The 18,150-nt window shown below is 49.3% G+C and overlaps 1 protein-coding gene across 1 annotated transcript in view; it reads right to left on the bottom strand.

The window, feature by feature from the left end:
• Positions 1–18,150, bottom strand: part of PRKD1 (protein kinase D1) — a 723,569-nt gene that overhangs the window by 413,751 nt on the left and 291,668 nt on the right. Inside the window, exon 3 of the mRNA XM_078659419.1 lies at positions 7,362–7,493. Coding sequence (XP_078515545.1) covers positions 7,362–7,493 — 132 coding nt within the window. The remainder of the gene's footprint in view (positions 1–7,361; positions 7,494–18,150) is intronic.

The raw sequence follows: 18,150 nt of genomic DNA, 5'->3' as shown, positions 1-18,150 counted from the left end.
CAATAGACATGAGTGAGGGTGAATATATTTTGAGATGCAAAACCCAGGACAGGTCAGACAAAGGTACAACTAAAGCCTTTAGCCTTACTTCTATATCTGGCCTGTCAGGTTTTTTCATATCCTTTTAAATGTATGCGTGTTTGCATGGTGTGTGTGTGTGTGCCTGGGTGAGTGTGTATATGGGTGAGTGTTAGGCCTGGGCGTAGTGGGGCGTAGTGGGGCGTAGTGGGGCTCCGCGGAGCTACGCGGAGAGGGCGAGAAGCTACGCCCACTCCCGCACTCCGCGTAGCCCCACTACGCACCTCCCTCCCGCTCTCCCCTACATACTTTATTTAAGCAATTACACTGATTAAAACAATTTTAAAGCACTTACCTTGTCCGGGGCTCGTCCGGGGCTCCCTCTTTGAATAGCGTCCTTTTCCTGGATACCAATGCGCATGCGCGGGCGGCCGCGCATTTCTCCCGAGAAATGCGCATGCGCGGCCGCCCGCGCATGCGCATTTGTTTCCAGGAAAAGGACGCTATTCAAAGAGGAAGCCCCGGACGAGCCCCGGACAAGGTAAGTGCTTTAAAATTGTTTTAATCAGTGTAATTGCTTAAATAAAGTATCTAGTGGAGGGCGGGAGGGAGGCGGGTGGCGGCCGACTCGGCTACGCTGACGGAGTGGGCGTAGTGTTGCCGGCTACGCTGTCTACGCAAAATGCGTAGAAGGCAACACTACGCCTACTCCGTGGGCGTAGCCGATTCCTCCGCCCAGGGTTAGTGAGTGTATGTGTGTCTATTGTGTGCGTGTGTATTGTGTGTGTCTGTCTGTGTAAGTGCGTGTGTGTGTATAGTCAAACATTTACAAGTCTATCATATAGCATAGCTCATATACACCCACGCACACACCACACAGACACCCACAATACACAAACACATACACAAAATTCAGCATCATGAGTAGCAGCCATTGCCCCCTGTACCCCAGGAGACCTGCCTGCATTGCCTGGGGGTCCGTGTGCTGTGTTACTTTCTTGAGTATCGTGAGTACCATGCATTGCCCCTGTGTACCTCAGAAGACCTGCCTTCATTGTATGACGGGGGTTTGTGTACTGCGTGTTACTTTCTTCAGTATCGTGAGTACCAGGCATTGCCCCGTGCACCCCAGGAGACCTGCCTTCATTGTATGACGGGGGTTTGTGTACTGCGTGTTACTTTCTTCAGTATCGTGAGTACCAGGCATTGCCCCGTGCACCCCAGGAGACCTGCCTTCATTGTATGACGGGGTTTGTGTACTGCGTGTTACTTTCTTTGGTATCATGAGTACCAGGCATTGCCTCGTGTACCCCAGAAGACCTGCCTTCATTGTATGACGGGGTTTGTGTACTGCGTGTTACTTTCTTCAGTATCATGAGTACTAGGCATTGCCCCGTGTACCCCAGAAGAACTGCCTTCATTGTATGACAGGGGTTTGTGTACTGCGTTTTACTTTCTTCAGTATCGTGAGTACCAGGCATTGCCCCGTGCACCCCAGGAGACCTGCCTTCATTGTATGACGGGGGTTTGTGTACTGCGTGTTACTTTCTTGAGTATCATGAGTACCAGGCATTGCCTCGTGTACCCCAGAAGACCTGCCTTCATTGTATGTCGGGGGTTTGTGTACTGCGTGTTACTTTCTTCAGTATCGTGAGTACCCGCCTTTGCCCCGTGTACCCCAGAAGACCTGCCTTCATTGTATGACGGGGGTTTGTGTACTGCGTGTTACTTTCTTCAGTATCGTGAGTACCAGGCATTGCCCCGTGTACCCCAGAAGACCTGCCTTCATTGTATGACGGGGGTTTGTGTACTGCGTGTTACTTTCTTCAGTATCATGAGTACCAGGCATTGCCCCGTGTACCCCAGAAGAACTGCCTTCATTGTATGACAGGGGTTTGTGTACTGCGTGTTACTTTCTTCAGTGTCATGAGTACCAGGCATTGCCCTGTGTACTCCAGGAGACCTGCCTTCATTGTATGACGGGGGTTTGTGTACTGCATGTTACTTTCTTCAGTGTCATGAGTACCAGGCATTGCCCTGTGTACCCCAGGAGACCTGCCTTCATTGTATGACAGGGGTTTGTGTACTGCGCGTTACTTTCTTGAGTATCATGAGTACCAGGCATTGCCCCGTGTACCCCAGAAGACCTGCCTTCATTGTATGACGGGGGTTTTTGTACTGCGTGTTACTTTCTTCAGTATCGTGAGTACCAGGCATTGCCCCGTGTACCCCAGAAGACCTGCCTTCATTGTATGATGGGGGTGTGTGTACTGCGTGGTACTTTCTTCAGTATCGTGAGTACAAGGCATTGCCCCGTATACCCCAGAAGACCTGCCTTCATTGTATGATGGGGGTGTGTGTACTGCGTGGTACTTTCTTCAGTATCATGAGTACCAGGCATTGCCCCGTGTACCCCAGAAGACCTGCCTTCATTGTATGACGGGGGTTTGTGTACTGCGTGGTACTTTCTTCAGTATCGTGAGTACCAGGCATTGCCCCGTATACCCCAGAAGACCTGCCTATATTGTGTGAAGGGGTCCGTGTGCTGTGTTACTTTCTTCAGTATCATGAGTACCAGGCATTGCCCCGTGTACCCCAGGAGACCTGCCTTCATTGTATGACGGGGGTTTGTGTACTGCGTGGTACTTTCTTCAGTATCGTGAGTACCAGGCATTGCCCCGTGTACCCCAGGAGACCTGCCTTCATTGTATGACGGGGGTTTGTGTACTGTATGTTACTTTCTTCAGTATCGTGAGTACCAGGCATTGCCCCGTGTACCCCAGGAGACCTGCCTTCATTGTATGACGGGGTTTGTGTACTGCGTGTTACTTTCTTCAGTATCGTGAGTACCAGGCATTGCCCCGTGTACCCCAGAAGACCTGCCTTCATTGTATGACGGGGTTTGTGTACTGCGTGTTACTTTCTTCAGTATCGTGAGTACCAGGCATTGCCCCGTGTACCCCAGAAGACCTGCCTATATTGTGTGAAGGGGTCCGTGTGCTGTGTTACTTTCTTCAGTATCATGAGTACCAGGCATTGCCCCGTGTACCCCAGGAGACCTGCCTTCATTGTATGACGGGGGTTTGTGTACTGTGTGTTGCTTTCTTCAGTATCGTGAGTACCAGGCATTGCCCCGTGTACCCCAGGAGACCTGCCTTCATTGTATGACGGGGGTTTGTGTAATGTGTGTTACTTTCTTCAGTATCGTGAGTACCAGGCATTGCCCCGTGTACCCCAGAAGACCTGCCTTCATTGTATGACGGGGGTTCTCAGTAAAATCAGGACTAAGGACACTGCACTGGCTCCCCGTAAAGGAAAGAGTAGATTTCAAATCACTCTGCATCGCACACCAGACCTTCTGGTCTCGAGGCCCGGCTATCAATTCCCCCCTCATCACACCTTACCTACCCACTAGACAGCTGCGTTCTACCTCTGCTAATTTAGTTACTGTGCCACAAATAAAGAAATCAAGGTCCGGAGGCCGTTCCTTCTCATACAATGTTGCAAAAAAGTGGAACGCCTTGCCTCAGCATCTCAGATCAAACCCTGACATTCTCTCCTTCCGTAAACAGCTGAAAACACTACTGTTTACTGCATAATCAATGAAGCTGAATCTGCCTTCCCTCCAACTTAAACCTCAGCAATATTCTTAGCGCTTGGACGCCTCAGGGCAGCTACCCGCGCTTTAGAAATCCAAATTCATTCATTCATTCATTTGTGTACTGCGTGTTACTTTCTTCAGTATCGTGAGTACCAGGCATTGCCCCGTGTACCCCAGGAGACCTGCCTGCATTGTATGACGGGGGTTTGTGTACTGTGTGTTGCATTCTTCAGTATCATGAGCACCAGGCCGGTCTTTAAGTGGGGAAAAAACCTGGTGGTGCTCTAAAAGGGGCGTGGCAAATTTCTTAAAGGGGTGTGGCCTATCTGAGTAGGGGCGTGGCCTAAATCAAGATAACTAGCATTGTGTGTTTAAGAAAATCATGAAGTCGCGTCCAGCAAAGGATAATAAAATAGGCAAAAAGGTATATTTATTAAGTATAAGCCATAAAATACTAAACACTTTAAAAAAAACATGTACAAATTATTTACATTACTTAGAAACCTATTGCAGGATTTCCCAAAACCCTTGAAGATATTCACTGTGTCTCTTTTGCTGGGGTTTCCCACAACAGTTTTCTTCAGCAGACCTTCTACCTTTTGCCAGCCAACTCTTTACATACAGCTTTGCGTCAAATGTTTCAAATGGAGGACCATTGAGTTTTACCCATAAGCATGAAGAAATGGTCTCTACAAGAAGAGAGGCCTTATACCTGTACCAGTCAGTGTGATTGTATATTACCCATCTGTGTAGAGTGCCACTGTTAGATCTGGGGTCTCTAGTTGGCAGAGGTAAGTACCTTTGTCCATATAGCGACCCTTACTTCTAGTCAGGTTAAGGGGGTACACACTGTAGATAACCCCTGCTCACCCCCTTGGTAACATGGCACAAGCAGACAGGCTTTTCAAAGGCAATGTGTAAAGTATTTGTACCAGCACTCACAGTAACATAGCGCAACACCACAAATGGGCACTACACCAAGTATTTATAAAAATATAAATTACTTTATATAGGTTAGGCAGATCAAAACATCATAAACAGCACATACACAATCACTCTTGTTCTCTTAAAAAATGTTCACTTGGGTAATGTTCTCTTAAAAATGCTCACTTGGATAATGTTCCCTTAAACCTGGTGAATAATGAAATTGACCGAGCCCTTCGGCTTGGAGGACTCCTGCTCCTAGCGTGTGGAACGTTATTTCAAAACTAATGTGACTGAGATGTTTTTCAAAAATGCCCCTGCTGCACTCATGGAGTCACAGAATCACCCAAAGTAGCGTTTTCCCATATATCACAACTGTAAAACACCTTCTCATTACACTACAATGGATTAGTTGGGGCAACTATTGTGTAACTAGAGATTGGCTAATGTGTAGGCGTGTAAATAGGAGCCAGGAGAACATGAAAGTAAACAGGGCGACCAGTAAAGAGAAGGCAGTGGCGCGTGTAAATGGGATCCAGGAGAAAACGTAAGTAACAACAGGGTGACCAGTAAAGTGAAGGCAGTGGAACGTGTAAATAGGAGCCAGGAGAACACGTAAACAACAGGGCGACCCGTAAACAGAAGGCAGTGGAATGTGTAAATAGGAGCCAGGAGAACACGTAAACAACAGGGCGACCAGTAAAGTGAAGGCAGTGGAACGTGTAAATAGGAGCCAGGAGAACACGTAAACAACAGGGCCACCAGTAAAGTGAAGGCAGTGGAACGTGTAAATAGGAGCCAGGAGAACACATAAACAACAGGGCGACCAGTAAAGAGAAGGCAGTGGAATGTGTAAAAAGGAGCCAGGAGAACACGTAAACAACAGGGCGACCAGTAAAGTGAAGGCAGTGGAATGTGTAAATAGGAGCCAGGAGAACACGTAAACAACAGGGCGACCAGTAAAGTGAAGGCAGTGGAACGTGTAAATAGGAGCCAGGAGAACACGTAAACAACAGGGCGACCCGTAAAGAGAAGGCAGTGGAATGTGTAAATAGGAGCCAGGAGAACACGTAAACAACAGGGCGACCCGTAAAGAGAAGGCAGTGGAATGTGTAAATAGGAGCCAGGAGAACACGTAAACAACAGGGCGACCAGTAAAGAGAAGGCAGTGGAACGTGTAAATAGGAGCCAGGAGAACACGTAAACAACAGGGCGACCAGTAAAGAGAAGGCAGTGGCACGTGTAAATAGGAGCCAGGAGAACACGTAAACAACAGGGCGACCAGTAAAGTGAAGGCAGTGGAAGGTGTAAATAGGAGCCAGGAGAACACGTAAACAACAGGGCGACCCGTAAAGAGAAGGCAGTGGAACGTGTAAATAGGAGCAGGAGAACACGTAAACAACAGGGCGACCAGTAAAGTGAAGGCAGTGGAACGTGTAAATAGGAGCCAGGAGAACACGTAAACAACAGGGCGACCAGTAAAGAGAAGGCAGTGGAACGTGTAAATAGGAGCGAGGAGAACACGTAAGTAACAACAGGGCGACCTGTTACGAGAAGGCAGTGGAACGTGTAAATAGGAGCCAGGAGAACACGTAAGTAACAACAGGGCGACCCGTAAAGAGAAGGCAGTGGAATGTGTAAATAGGAGCCAGGAGAACACGTAAACAACAGGGCGACCAGTAAAGTGAAGGCAGTGGAACGTGTAAATAGGAGCCAGGAGAACACGTAAACAACAGGGCGACCAGTAAAGTGAAGGCAGTGGAACGTGTAAATAGGAGCCAGGAGAACACGTAAGTAACAACAGGGCGACCCGTAAAGAGAAGGCAGTGGAATGTGTAAATAGGAGCCAGGAGAACACGTAAACAACAGGGCGACCAGTAAAGTGAAGGCAGTGGAACGTGTAAATAGGAGCCAGGAGAACACGTAAGTAACAACAGGGCGACCCGAAAAGAGAAGGCAGTGGAACGTGTAAATAGGAGCCAGGAGAACACGTAAACAACAGGGCGACCAGTAAAGTGAAGGCAGTGGAACGTGTAAATAGGAGCCAGGAGAACACGTAAACAACAGGGCGACCAGTAAAGAGAAGGCAGTGGAACGTGTAAATAGGAGCCAGGAGAACACGTAAACAACAGGGCGACCAGTAAAGTGAAGGCAGTGGAACGTGTAAATAGGAGCCAGGAGAACACGTAAACAACAGGGCGACCCGTAAAGAGAAGGCAGTGGAACGTGTAAATAGGAGCCAGGAGAACACGTAAACAACAGGGCGACCAGTAAAGTGAAGGCAGTGGAACGTGTAAATAGGAGCCAGGAGAACACGTAAACAACAGGGCGACCAGTAAAGAGAAGGCAGTGGAACGTGTAAATAGGAGCGAGGAGAACACGTAAGTAACAACAGGGCGACCTGTTACGAGAAGGCAGTGGAACGTGTAAATAGGAGCCAGGAGAACACGTAAGTAACAACAGGGTGACCTGTTACGAGAAGGCAGGCCCGCCGGTAGCATGTCTGGTCACCCTACCTTTCACCTTTGAGGCCCGAAAATAGAGCCCCCTAGAGCCCGCTTTCGAGGCCCCCCAAAAACAACTGTGGGGGCTCAGACCTCCACAGACCCCCCCACTTAAAGCCCTGGCACCAGGCATTTCCCCCGTGTACCCCAGGAGTCCTGCCTTCATTGTATGACGGGAGTTTGTGTACTGCGTGTTACTTTCTTCAGTATCGTGAGTACCAGGCATTGCCCCGTGTACCCCAGCAGACCTGCCAGCCTTGTGCTGGGTGCATCGGGTGATACTCTGTCAGTACCATGACTCCAGCCAGACCTACCTTCACACTTGAGCCCCTGGCGCACCAGACCCCAGAGCATCTCTCCGCAGTGGTCGCAGAAGGCCGGCGCCCGGTAGGAGTGGACGAAGAGCGCGTGGGGCCGGATCTGGAAGTCCTCGACTGTGGCCGAAGCTGGGGAAGGAAAGAGGACAGTGAATATTGTGTTCACAGCACAAGGACCCAATCTGAGATTACCCCTTCTCAAGAACCCCCGCGGTATGTAGGGTCACCCCTTCCTGGATTCATAAACAATCCAGATTTAATTATACAAACGAATTCATTCTGAATACAACTTAAAATATTAAAGAGTAGAAGCAGAACCATGCTAGTATCTATGACATTTCCGAAGGATCTCTAAAATGTAATTTCCAATTGCAAACTGAATCCCACTGAAGCGGTCAGCAGCTCGCACCACAGGCTTAAGAGCGGCCATGATGGGTCACCAGTCAGTGGCACCATGGGCGTTCATCCAGGGGCGGCTCCTATACTAGGGCGGAGGAGCGCCGCCCCACTGCTTTCTAACAGTGCGAGAAGCAGAAACATAAAATGGTAATAACTTTTGGTTAAATTGAATAAGTGAGCACCCACAGCAACAATACAATAGTACACATACAAAAAATAGAATATTTCACAGTGCAAATAACAAAAACAACATAAATCCTAAAACTGAGAAGAACAATCTACAAAAACAAGTGAATATATCACATACAAGAGAAAACATTCTCAGTCTTAGGACTTATGTTGTTTTTGTTTTGCACTGTGAAATATTCTGTTTTCTGTACGTGTACTATTTCATTGTTGCTGTGGGTGCCCACTTATTGAATACATAGGATTATTTAAGTACATGTATTCTGCGTTCGTGTCTTTGTAACCAAATAATAATGTAAATATATTTTTTTAAAAGATGAAAGAATTATTTCATATATATTTTTTGTATGTTTGCTGAAATAAAATTGAAAAACTATTGGCAGGTGCATGGCATTTCTGTACATTATGGATATAATTTGGCCTAATAGGTATAGAAAATTGTTTTGGAGAAGCCTTGTTGGTATTTGCTTCTATGAGTATTTTAGGGTACTTCATTTGTTTCACAAGCCCCCCTCACTTCCCTCGCCAATGATCCTCTCTTTCTTGTACTAGCATAACATAACTTAAGGTCATTACACAGGTGCGACCGCCCACCCTGCGCGCCCCTGCTGTGGCTCTGAGTGGTGTCGTCAATGTAGGAAAGCGTAGAAGTAAGTCTTGCGCTTTCTCACAGATCGTGGCAGCATGCCAGCGAGTGATGATACATGCCCCCTAGGGGGGTGCGGCTAAGGGGGTGCACCCGTGTGTCACACTCATCAGGGACTGCGAAAGCTGTTTTACGCCTGCGACAAGAGATCATGTATTGCAAGAGAAGCGGCCATTATGCGGCTCCCGGATCATACCCTGAGAAAGAGCAAGGGATGCTGAGCGCCGGGTGATGGGCAGAGACGCAGTGCTGGACTCTCAGAGGGGGGTGTCTCTGAACCTGAGAGTGCCCAGCAGGTACTAACAGGCCCCTCTGGAGTCTCACCTTATGAAATCTCATGTGCGAGACATCCACGAGAAAAGGCCAAATTTTGAAAATTGGTGGTGGTGGCGGTTCAAGGAGGGGGCGTTCGGTGTAAATACACAAGACCAGATCCAGGCACAGCCACTGACCTTGTGAATTATTTCCATTTAGATTAACTTTATCCAATTATATCTAATGTGAATATCCTGAAAATTTGCTGCGGACCAATGATATATGTTGGACTCTACTGTTCTACAGCATCAATTCTAAAACAAAAATGCCCAGTATGCACATGTTGACTGTTAGACCTGGCACCATTGGCGTGGGTCTCCCTTCCATTTTTTCTGCTGCCTCATGTGTTTTTGCTTGTGTTAGATGCTTTGGGCACTGTGCCGCTGATGTCCAGTGCCACAGTGCGAGTGCTCCCTACTGTAAATTGATGTATTGATTAGTGGTTCCCTGATTGGATGTTTGGTTTACTTGTCAGACCCTAGTGGAGTGCACGGAGTGTGCCCAGGGCGTGTAATTCCAAATGCTGCTGGTGGGCCTGCAGCACTGGTTGTGCCACCCACAGAAGCGGCTTCGTAAAACGTGTCCAAGGTCTGCCACTGCTGAGCCTGCATGCAGTCTGGTACTGTCATGCTGACTGGGCAAGTGCACCCACTTGCCAGTCCCTAAATCTTCCCTTGACTTCATATTAGTCACCCCTATGGTAGGCCCAAGGGCAGGGTGCATTTGACGTACAAGGTAGGACAAGCCCTGATGTGTGTGGCATGTCCTAATAGTGAATTACAGCTATTTTAGTTTTTCACTATTGCAAGGCTACCTGTTCTCCATAGGCCAGAATGGGCTGCTAGATTATTACATGTTTATAATCCTAACAGACTTAGAGAACATGGTAAAAATTCGAGTTTAGTATGCCTGGACTCAGAATAATAAAATACATCTTTTAGTTAAGTTTATTTTAATATTCTGTGTTTGCAAATACCACTTTTAGAAAGTAGGTTTTTGCTTGCCTAATCATTTAAGCCTGCCTCTGCTAGGTTGTGTATTCCTGTCTGGTTTTGTGAGTGACAGGGCTGGGGGATACCAAGAGACAGGTGGGGACAGCCCAGTGGTGACTAGGGAGATCTGCATCTAGATGGGAGGGAGGAGTTGCACCTGGGACCTGAATAGGACTGGGCCTTCCCTCTACAATGCCGGCTCCACCCCATGTGGTGCGTCTGATGTCTCTGCCCTGCACACTGAAAGAAGAGAAGGAAGACTGTCAACAAAGTGCTCCAGGACTGTACTTGCCTTCCACAATGCTGGCTCCACCTCCTGTGGGGCGTCTGATGTGCCTGCCCTGCGCTGTGAAAGGAAAGGAGAAGTCTGGTAAACAGAGTGCTTCAGGACTGGTTTGGACTAGGCACCTGCCCCTCTCCACTCAGAGAACAAAGGATTTTGGGGTATAAGTATTGGGACCCTGATCCCAGGAAATTAGATCACTTCTGGACTTACAAGACGAAACCTCTGTTGAGGAGAGGAACCTGAAAGTGAGGCAAGAATATTCCCAAGCGGAAGTGCTGCTTGGGGGATTGGCCTGCAGTGGTTGCCTGACTGCCAAAGCGAAGAGAAAGAATGCTGTGGACTTTACTTTCAATTTGTGCAAAAGATCTCCAAGGGCTTGGAAGAGAGCTTGCCCCTTGACCGAAGTCCCAGGGCCAGTGGACTTCACCAGCCTTTGTGAATTGCTGCTGGAAATGCTGTTTCAGTGTCTACAGAGGCAGGAGCTGTGACCGACTCTCACGATCGGCCCATTGTCCTGTAGGCACCGCACCAAGCAACGTCCACCTCAAACAACACAAGCTCTGAGCTCACCGACTCCATCCTGACACCGTCACCGAGCCGTAGCCTGCACCGCGTCTCGTCGACACCGCGATGTGCATCGCCTCGCTACACCGACTCGAACAGGTCTGACCGAAGCAGTCCCTGCTGCTGACTCCGAGTCCTGTGACTGCACCGGAATTGGGCACCGCCTTGCATGCTTCACGACGCACCGCCTGACTTGCACCGCTGTCCGGACTGATCGACGCCAGCTCCCGAAGTCCGGCTCTGTCGCCGCACCGCAAGCTGCAAGCACCGCACTGAAGCACCGTCTCGCCCTGCAACGCAAGCCTTGGATCCACCGACTCCGCCAACGGGCCGCTGCCTGCACCGCATCAAGGGACAACGCGTCCTGCAAAGCTTCCTTTCTGCACCGCAACGAACACCGGAACCAGCTCGCACATCCGTGCTGGCCGCCTCAAGTAAAAGGTACTGTGACTGAGTCTGTCGGCATCTGAGTGTGCCCGTACCGACGCGGTCCGCTGGATTTGCTAGACTCTGTGTTATTTAAACAACGCTGTAGCCATACAGGGCTATCGACTCGCACAGAACCTTGATTTAAGCCTTGTTAACCAGAACTCTTGAAATCTAATAGTACTGTGGATTCTTTTTGTCGTTTATTGGTCTTGTGGTAACTCTATATAAAACATACTTATTTTTGATATACAACCTGGTGTGGTGTCCATTTGTAGTGTTGTCACTGGGTTACTGTGTGTGGTCACAAATGCTTAACTTATAACGCCTCTGAGATAAAGCCTTGCTGCTCGTGCCAAGCTACCAAGGGGGTGAGCAGGGGTTATTTTAGGAGTGTAACCCCTTATCCTGACTAGAGGAGAGAGTCCCAATTTGTCACCAGTACCTACCTGTGCCAACTAGAGACCCCCAATTCTAACATTGACCATGAAAATATCGGCTGCAAAGATCTCAACAGGCACCTAAAATCACCCTCAGTCTGTAAATACTCACAACTCACTTCCCGCTTATTCTGGCAGAAGTTTATATACTATTCTTACTCCAGTCCCATCATGCATAGAGGCAAGGCAGCAGTAGCAACTCTTTCCGTGTTGAATTGTTTGGGGGGAGTGTAAGAGAGTGGATTGTTATTTGGGGTGGGCGGCCGCCCATCTCAAGAAATAAAAACACAAATTTGTCAGGATGAACCCCAAAGTCACTAAATTAACCTGAGCTCAACCCCATGCTTGCTATGGCACAGACCAGACTGGCTTAAGTTTGGGAAATGTCCAAAGTATTTTTCTCTATCAAAACAATAATAAAGTCAAAACAACAAAGAATACAGGGGCAGATGTATCAACGGGATTTTTAGTCGCAAACTCTGCGATTCGCAAAAAAGAAGCGTTTGCGACTAAAAATCAGGAAAACAGGATGTATGAAGGAAATGGCATCGTAAAATTAAGGAATCGCAAAATTTGCGATTCCTTAACTTTGTGCAAGCATTTAAGGAATCGCAAACAGCAATTTCTTAAATGCTATGTAAGAAACATTTAGGTTTTGCGAATTCACCTTAAGAAATCAAAAATTACCACCAACTTCAAGTTGGTGTTAATTTGCGATTTCTTTCACAACTGCACTTTTTGGCATTTGTTTTTTTTTTTTTTTTTTTTTTTTTTTTTTTTAAAAACCTTTATTTGAGTATGCAGTAAAATACAAGGATGGGCCTACAACCACACGGGCCAGCCGCTAAAAAGGAGAAAATACACGATATACACTTCCGTAGCGGTAACGATCAATCGTCAATGCAATACTCCATATAATATACAGAACAAAAACAGATTTTGTTTTATAAAAAGAACAGACACACAAAAAAGGCGAAAGTGTATTACCGAAGGTCAGCCCAAAGGACGGGAGGGTCAGCAACAAAAATGGAATCAAAGCTATAAGCTCCAAAGAGCCCGGATGGGGGGGGGGGGGACGGGGCACGAAGGAGAAAAAGAAGGGGGGGGAGAGCCGGAAAACCAGCACAGCCCCCATATACAAGGTTCCAAGAACGCTCGCCTAAGGAGACCGGGAAGGCTCAATGTCATCTACAAGGGGAGGAGTACAGATGTCACCACGATATTCATTCCATTGACCCCACACCCTAATCCATGCCCTGGGTCTGCCCCTAGCCACATAGACAGTCTTCTCACGGAACATAGACCAATCCATGTTGTCTTCCCATTTCGATAGTTCAGGGGGCTTGGAGGCCCCCCAAAGTTGAGCAATATCTCGCTTAGCAACCATATAACCCAGGGTGGCCCACCTAGTCTGGGCCACCGAGCAGTCAGTGGGCTCCCAAACATTCAAAAGACAACGACGAGGTTCCGGACACAAGGACACCCCAGTCACCTCAGCCATAACCTCAAGCACAGCCGTCCAGTAAGCAACCACCATCGGGCATTCCCAAAGAATATGTAGGAAAGTCGCACTCAAACCACATCCACGCTTACACAACCCATCGGAAGAAAAACCCATCACAAGCAGACGAGGTCCCGTAACATACACCCGATGAAGGATCTTCAATTGGACCAAACGGAGACGAGCCGGGATAGCCACCTCTTTAGGAGAAGAAAGGGCCGACTGCCAATCCTCGTCATCAAGCTCCAAACCATCACGAACCCACGCCTCCCGGAGTCGGACCAACAGATCAGTTCGATTATTAATCAGTTTCTTATAAATCAGGGAGATAGTGCTGTCAGGAAGATGTCCGTCAAGGACACGGTCCTCAAGGGGGGAAGAATCAGGCGGAATCTCACCAGGAGCAAACACAGCGGTCAAGGCGTGCCTAACCTGTAGGTATCGAAAGAATTCCCGACCACTCAGGCCATATTCAGCCTGGAGGGCCTGAAATGATCGCACCGAGCCCTTGGAATATACATCTCCCACCTTAGAAATTCCAATCATGTCCCAGCGATCGAAACCCTTGGTAGACCAAAGACCGCCCAGACGTTCGGAAGCGTAAAGCGGTGTGGCTAACGTCAAACGATCGTCCCAGCCCAGGCTCCGAGTCGCGGCCCGCCACACCGCCAAAGCAATCGACGTAGGACCCACAAGATGGCGCCCAGCAGGGCGAGAGTAAAGTACTCTGTGAAAGTCACCTCCCGGAAGCTGAAGTCTATCCATCTCAAACGCCGGATTACTACCCGGCGAGAACAGTATGTGGTTGATAGCGGACAAGTGTGAGGCCCAGTAATACCTCTTAATATCGGGGAGTGCAATGCCACCGTCATACCAGGGAATGGAAAGCTTAGCAAGAGCAATACGCGGGCGTCCATCCCAGACAAGTTGTCTCTGAAGGGTCTCAATCTCCCGAAAAAAGGACTGAGGGACAGGATCGTAATAATTCTGGAGAGCGTAAAGAAACCTCGGTAACGACATCATCTTAAACAGGGCTGCCCGACCAAGGGGAGACAAGGGAAGCTTGCGCCAACGTGCAACGTCCAAACGCAGGCGAAGCAACGGAGGAAGGAGATTACGATCAAAGCGAAGAGACGAGTCCAGAGTAACGAAAACTCCCAAGTATTTGAAACCATCCCGGGCCACCTGAAGAGGGAGCCTGCTCGGTAACGGAGGCAAGACACCAGACAAAACGTACACACAGGACTTGGTCCAATTGATTACGAGGCCCGAGTTAGCACCAAAGGACACAAGAACGTCAAATAGAACAGATAAAGACTTACGAGGGGAGGTAAGATACAAGAGGATATCGTCCGCATAGAGCGAGACTCGGTCCTCGAAGTCCGGGGCCCAGCGGATCCCTTTAAGGGACGGTTCCCAGCGGAGCCAGGCCGCCAACGGCTCAAGGGCGAGCGCAAACAATAGCGGGGACAAGGGGCAACCCTGGCGGGTGCCCCTGCCCAGGGGGAAGGGAGCAGACACCCTACCATTCACAACCACCTGCGCCAAAGGTTCCGCATACAATAACTTAATCCAGCCTATAAACTCGCACCCGAAACCGAATTTTTCAAGAGCCGCCCATAAATAAGGCCACTCCACAGTATCAAAGGCCATGGAGGCATCCAAGGACGCCAAAATGGCCGGTTCAGTCAGTAGCCCCGCCCTCGCTAACACGCCGTGAAGACGACGTAGATTCAAAGCAGTGTTGCGATGCGGGATAAAACCAGATTGATCCGGATGAACTAAGTCCCCGAGAACCGATAGGAGTCGGGTCGCCAAAAGTTTCGCCAGAACTTTGGGTTCTACATTTAACAGGGAGATGGGTCTATAAGAGGAACAAAGGTCGCGAGGTTTACCGTCTTTAGGGATGATGACTATCGTCGCCAAACGCTGATCATAGGGAAGGAGGTTACGCTCACGCGATTCCAAAAACATATCGCGGAGATATGGCGCCATTTTGTCGGGTCGCAACTTGTACAACTCAATAGGCAAACCATTTGGACCCAACGCCTTGCCCGAACGGAGCGAACGAATGGCAGTAGCTATTTCATCAACCGTAAAGGGGGAGTCCAAAGCGATACGGTCTAAATCAGAGACACAGGGCAATGCAATATCACGCAAAAGGAGGCGAGAGTCAGCCACATCCCTTACAGACACAGGAGCATATACAACACGGAAATGTTCCGCAAAACGATCCACGATGGCGATCGGATCAATCACGTTCTCACCACCCGCAGACTGAATCACAGGCACCACACGATTAGCTCTTTCTTTCTTGTCCAACCACGCCAGGAGTTTACCTGCCTTATCACCAACATCATACAATCTGCCTTGTCGCTCACGAAACATCACTTTTGCAGCGTCAGTAACTAGGGATTTATATGCAAACTGTTTTAGACCCAGGGCATGAAGTTTCTCAGGCGTGACACCAGATCCCAACTCGTCCTCCAAGGCAGAAATTTCCCCCTCGAGGTCCACTACCTCCCTCCTCCCGGCTCTCTTAGCTTCAACAATCAAAGAAAGGGCCTGTCCACGAATCACAGTTTTGAAGGCTTCCCACAGGGACACCGCCGAAGGGACCGACCCCTCGTTTTCCAGGAAATAAGCATCTATGGACTTGAGCAAAAGGGCACGAGTCTCAGGGGAGGAGAGATACCATGGGTTAATGGGAGCCACTCGGCCCACTGCCTCTATCCCAACCTCAAAACGAAGCCAGAGCGGCGAGTGGTCAGAGATGCCCCTTGGCAAATGTGTAATCTCACGGACCGCCGACGACTGGGCAGCGGGCATCAGGAAATAATCTAGCCGAGATAGGCTACCATGGGCACCAGAGTGAAAAGTGTATTGAAGCTGAGTAGGATGTAACAATCGCCAGCAGTCCACAAGGCCAAAAGTATCCAAAAACCCACCCAACCAACGCTGGGCATGCGGGGTATCCCTGGGGGGATGGCGATCGTGAAGGCCAGAAAGCACTGAATTAAAGTCACCGGCAAGAAAGAGTACACTAACAGGAAGGTCCAACAAGACACGGCCTATATCAGTGAAAGTAGCAGTTTGCAAGCCTGGGGGGACATAAACATTAAAGAGGGACAGGGTGCGGCCCTCATATCTACCCACCAGAACAATATACCTCCCACGATCATCCCGAATCACCTCATCTATTGCCAGAGGGAGGGAGTTACGAACAAGGATACCCACACCCCTGGATCCTGAAGTAAACCCCGAGTGTGCCACAAGACTGTAGCCCCATCTATTCATCGCATTACATACATTCCCAATCAAATGGGTCTCTTGCAGGAAAACAATGTCCGGTGACAAACGTCTTATATATTTCAATACCACACTGCGCTTGATGCGATCCCCCAGGCCATTAACGTTCCAGGAAACAAATTTCAACCCCCTACCCCCCATCCCATCCACCCGAGCCAGGACCCCCCATCCAAGAGCTAGACATCAGAAACATCAGTAAAGACAGAAGCAATTCGCCTTGAAAACAACACACAAAAAGATAAGAACTTCCCATCCCCCCTCCCCCAAGCTGAAAGGAAACACCCCCCACCCTGCACCCCTGCAAAAAGCTAAAGAGCCACCCCAACCTGCAGTGTGCCTGTCGCCCCATAACCCCTAGTCTACACAAAGACCCCGGAGGAGGAAAGGTCTCCGTTCCACCCGCCCCCAGACTACAGTAAGAGCAAGAAACAACACACAAAAAATAAATAATCACATTGCAGAGGTACGCCGGCCACCACTCCTGGGAACATATTCAAAACGAGACATCAGAGTCAAACAATCAGATCTCCACACCACCTTCGGCACCACCAGGGTGAGCGGCAGACTCAGTATCAGGAGGGCGGTCAGGCAAGGAGTCCAGCCAGTCATTAACAGTATCCGGTCTATCAAAGAACAGAGTACGCTCATTATACTCGACACGAAGTCTGGTGGGGAAAAGCATAGCATAGCGTAGACCCCGATCTCGAAGACGTTTCTTAGCACCACGAAACTCCATCCGTTGTCTTTGAACCTGTTGGGAGAAGTCCGGGTAGAAGTTCACTGTGGCATTCTCGAAGGCCACCGGGCCCTTCACCCGTGAGGCCTGCAGGATAGCGTCCCGATCTCTATAATGAAACAGTTTAGCCACAATAGGCCTTGGCGGAGCACCCGGCTTAACTTTGCCCCCCGGGACACGATGTGCTCGTTCAACCGTGAAAAATTTGGTAAGCCCGGAGGGGGCAAGATGGTTCAAAATCAGACCCTCAACCAGGAGATCAACAGAGTGGGGTTCCGGGTTTTCCGGTACACCAACCAGGCGAACATTGCAGCGACGTGCCCTGTTTTCAAAATCCTCCAGGCGTCGAGTCATGAAGTCGTTCACCCGACGAAGATTCCCAACCTCTGTCTGGAGCTCCGAGACGTCCTTCGTGAGGCTAGATGATTTAATATCCAATGACTGGACCCTCTCATTCGTCTTGCCGAGATCAGCACGAATCAGGTTCACCTCAATGGCCACGGTGTCAAGTTTGTGGGCCAAGGCCTCGTACTGAAGGCCGGTGGATTCCCTCACTCCCGAGATGGCGCCCATGATATCCTGTAGGGAAGGCTCCGCCGACTCCTCCAAAATTCGTTCAGACGCCGTACTGTGGCCAGGTAGGGCAGCTCCGGGGGACCCCTTAGATTGAGTATAACGGTCCATGACATTCGTCTGAACCGATGCTCCGCGCAGAGGTGTTCTCGTCTTGCGCGTTTCTCTGTCCCCTCTGCCCGCCATTTTGAAGATGCGTCACGAAACAAGCCACCAAAGTCGACGGGCCAAACACCCAAAACTCAGGATCAAAAGTACACCAAAAAGAAGGGTTCAACTCGGGAGGAGGCCCCCAAACCAGCAAGTAGACAAGAGGAAAGCCCCGTGTCCGAACTGTCTCCAAGTCTCAGCCCAGCACGATACGCACACTCGCGGCACAGGTCGAGACAGAATCGAAACCGAAACTCAGGAAG

This window comes from Lissotriton helveticus, chromosome 9, assembly GCF_964261635.1.
Source record: "Lissotriton helveticus chromosome 9, aLisHel1.1, whole genome shotgun sequence".
Taxonomy (NCBI): Eukaryota; Metazoa; Chordata; class Amphibia; order Caudata; family Salamandridae; genus Lissotriton; species Lissotriton helveticus.
The sequence above is the reverse complement of the archived record's forward strand: the minus strand, read 5'-3'. Positions and strand labels throughout refer to the sequence as shown.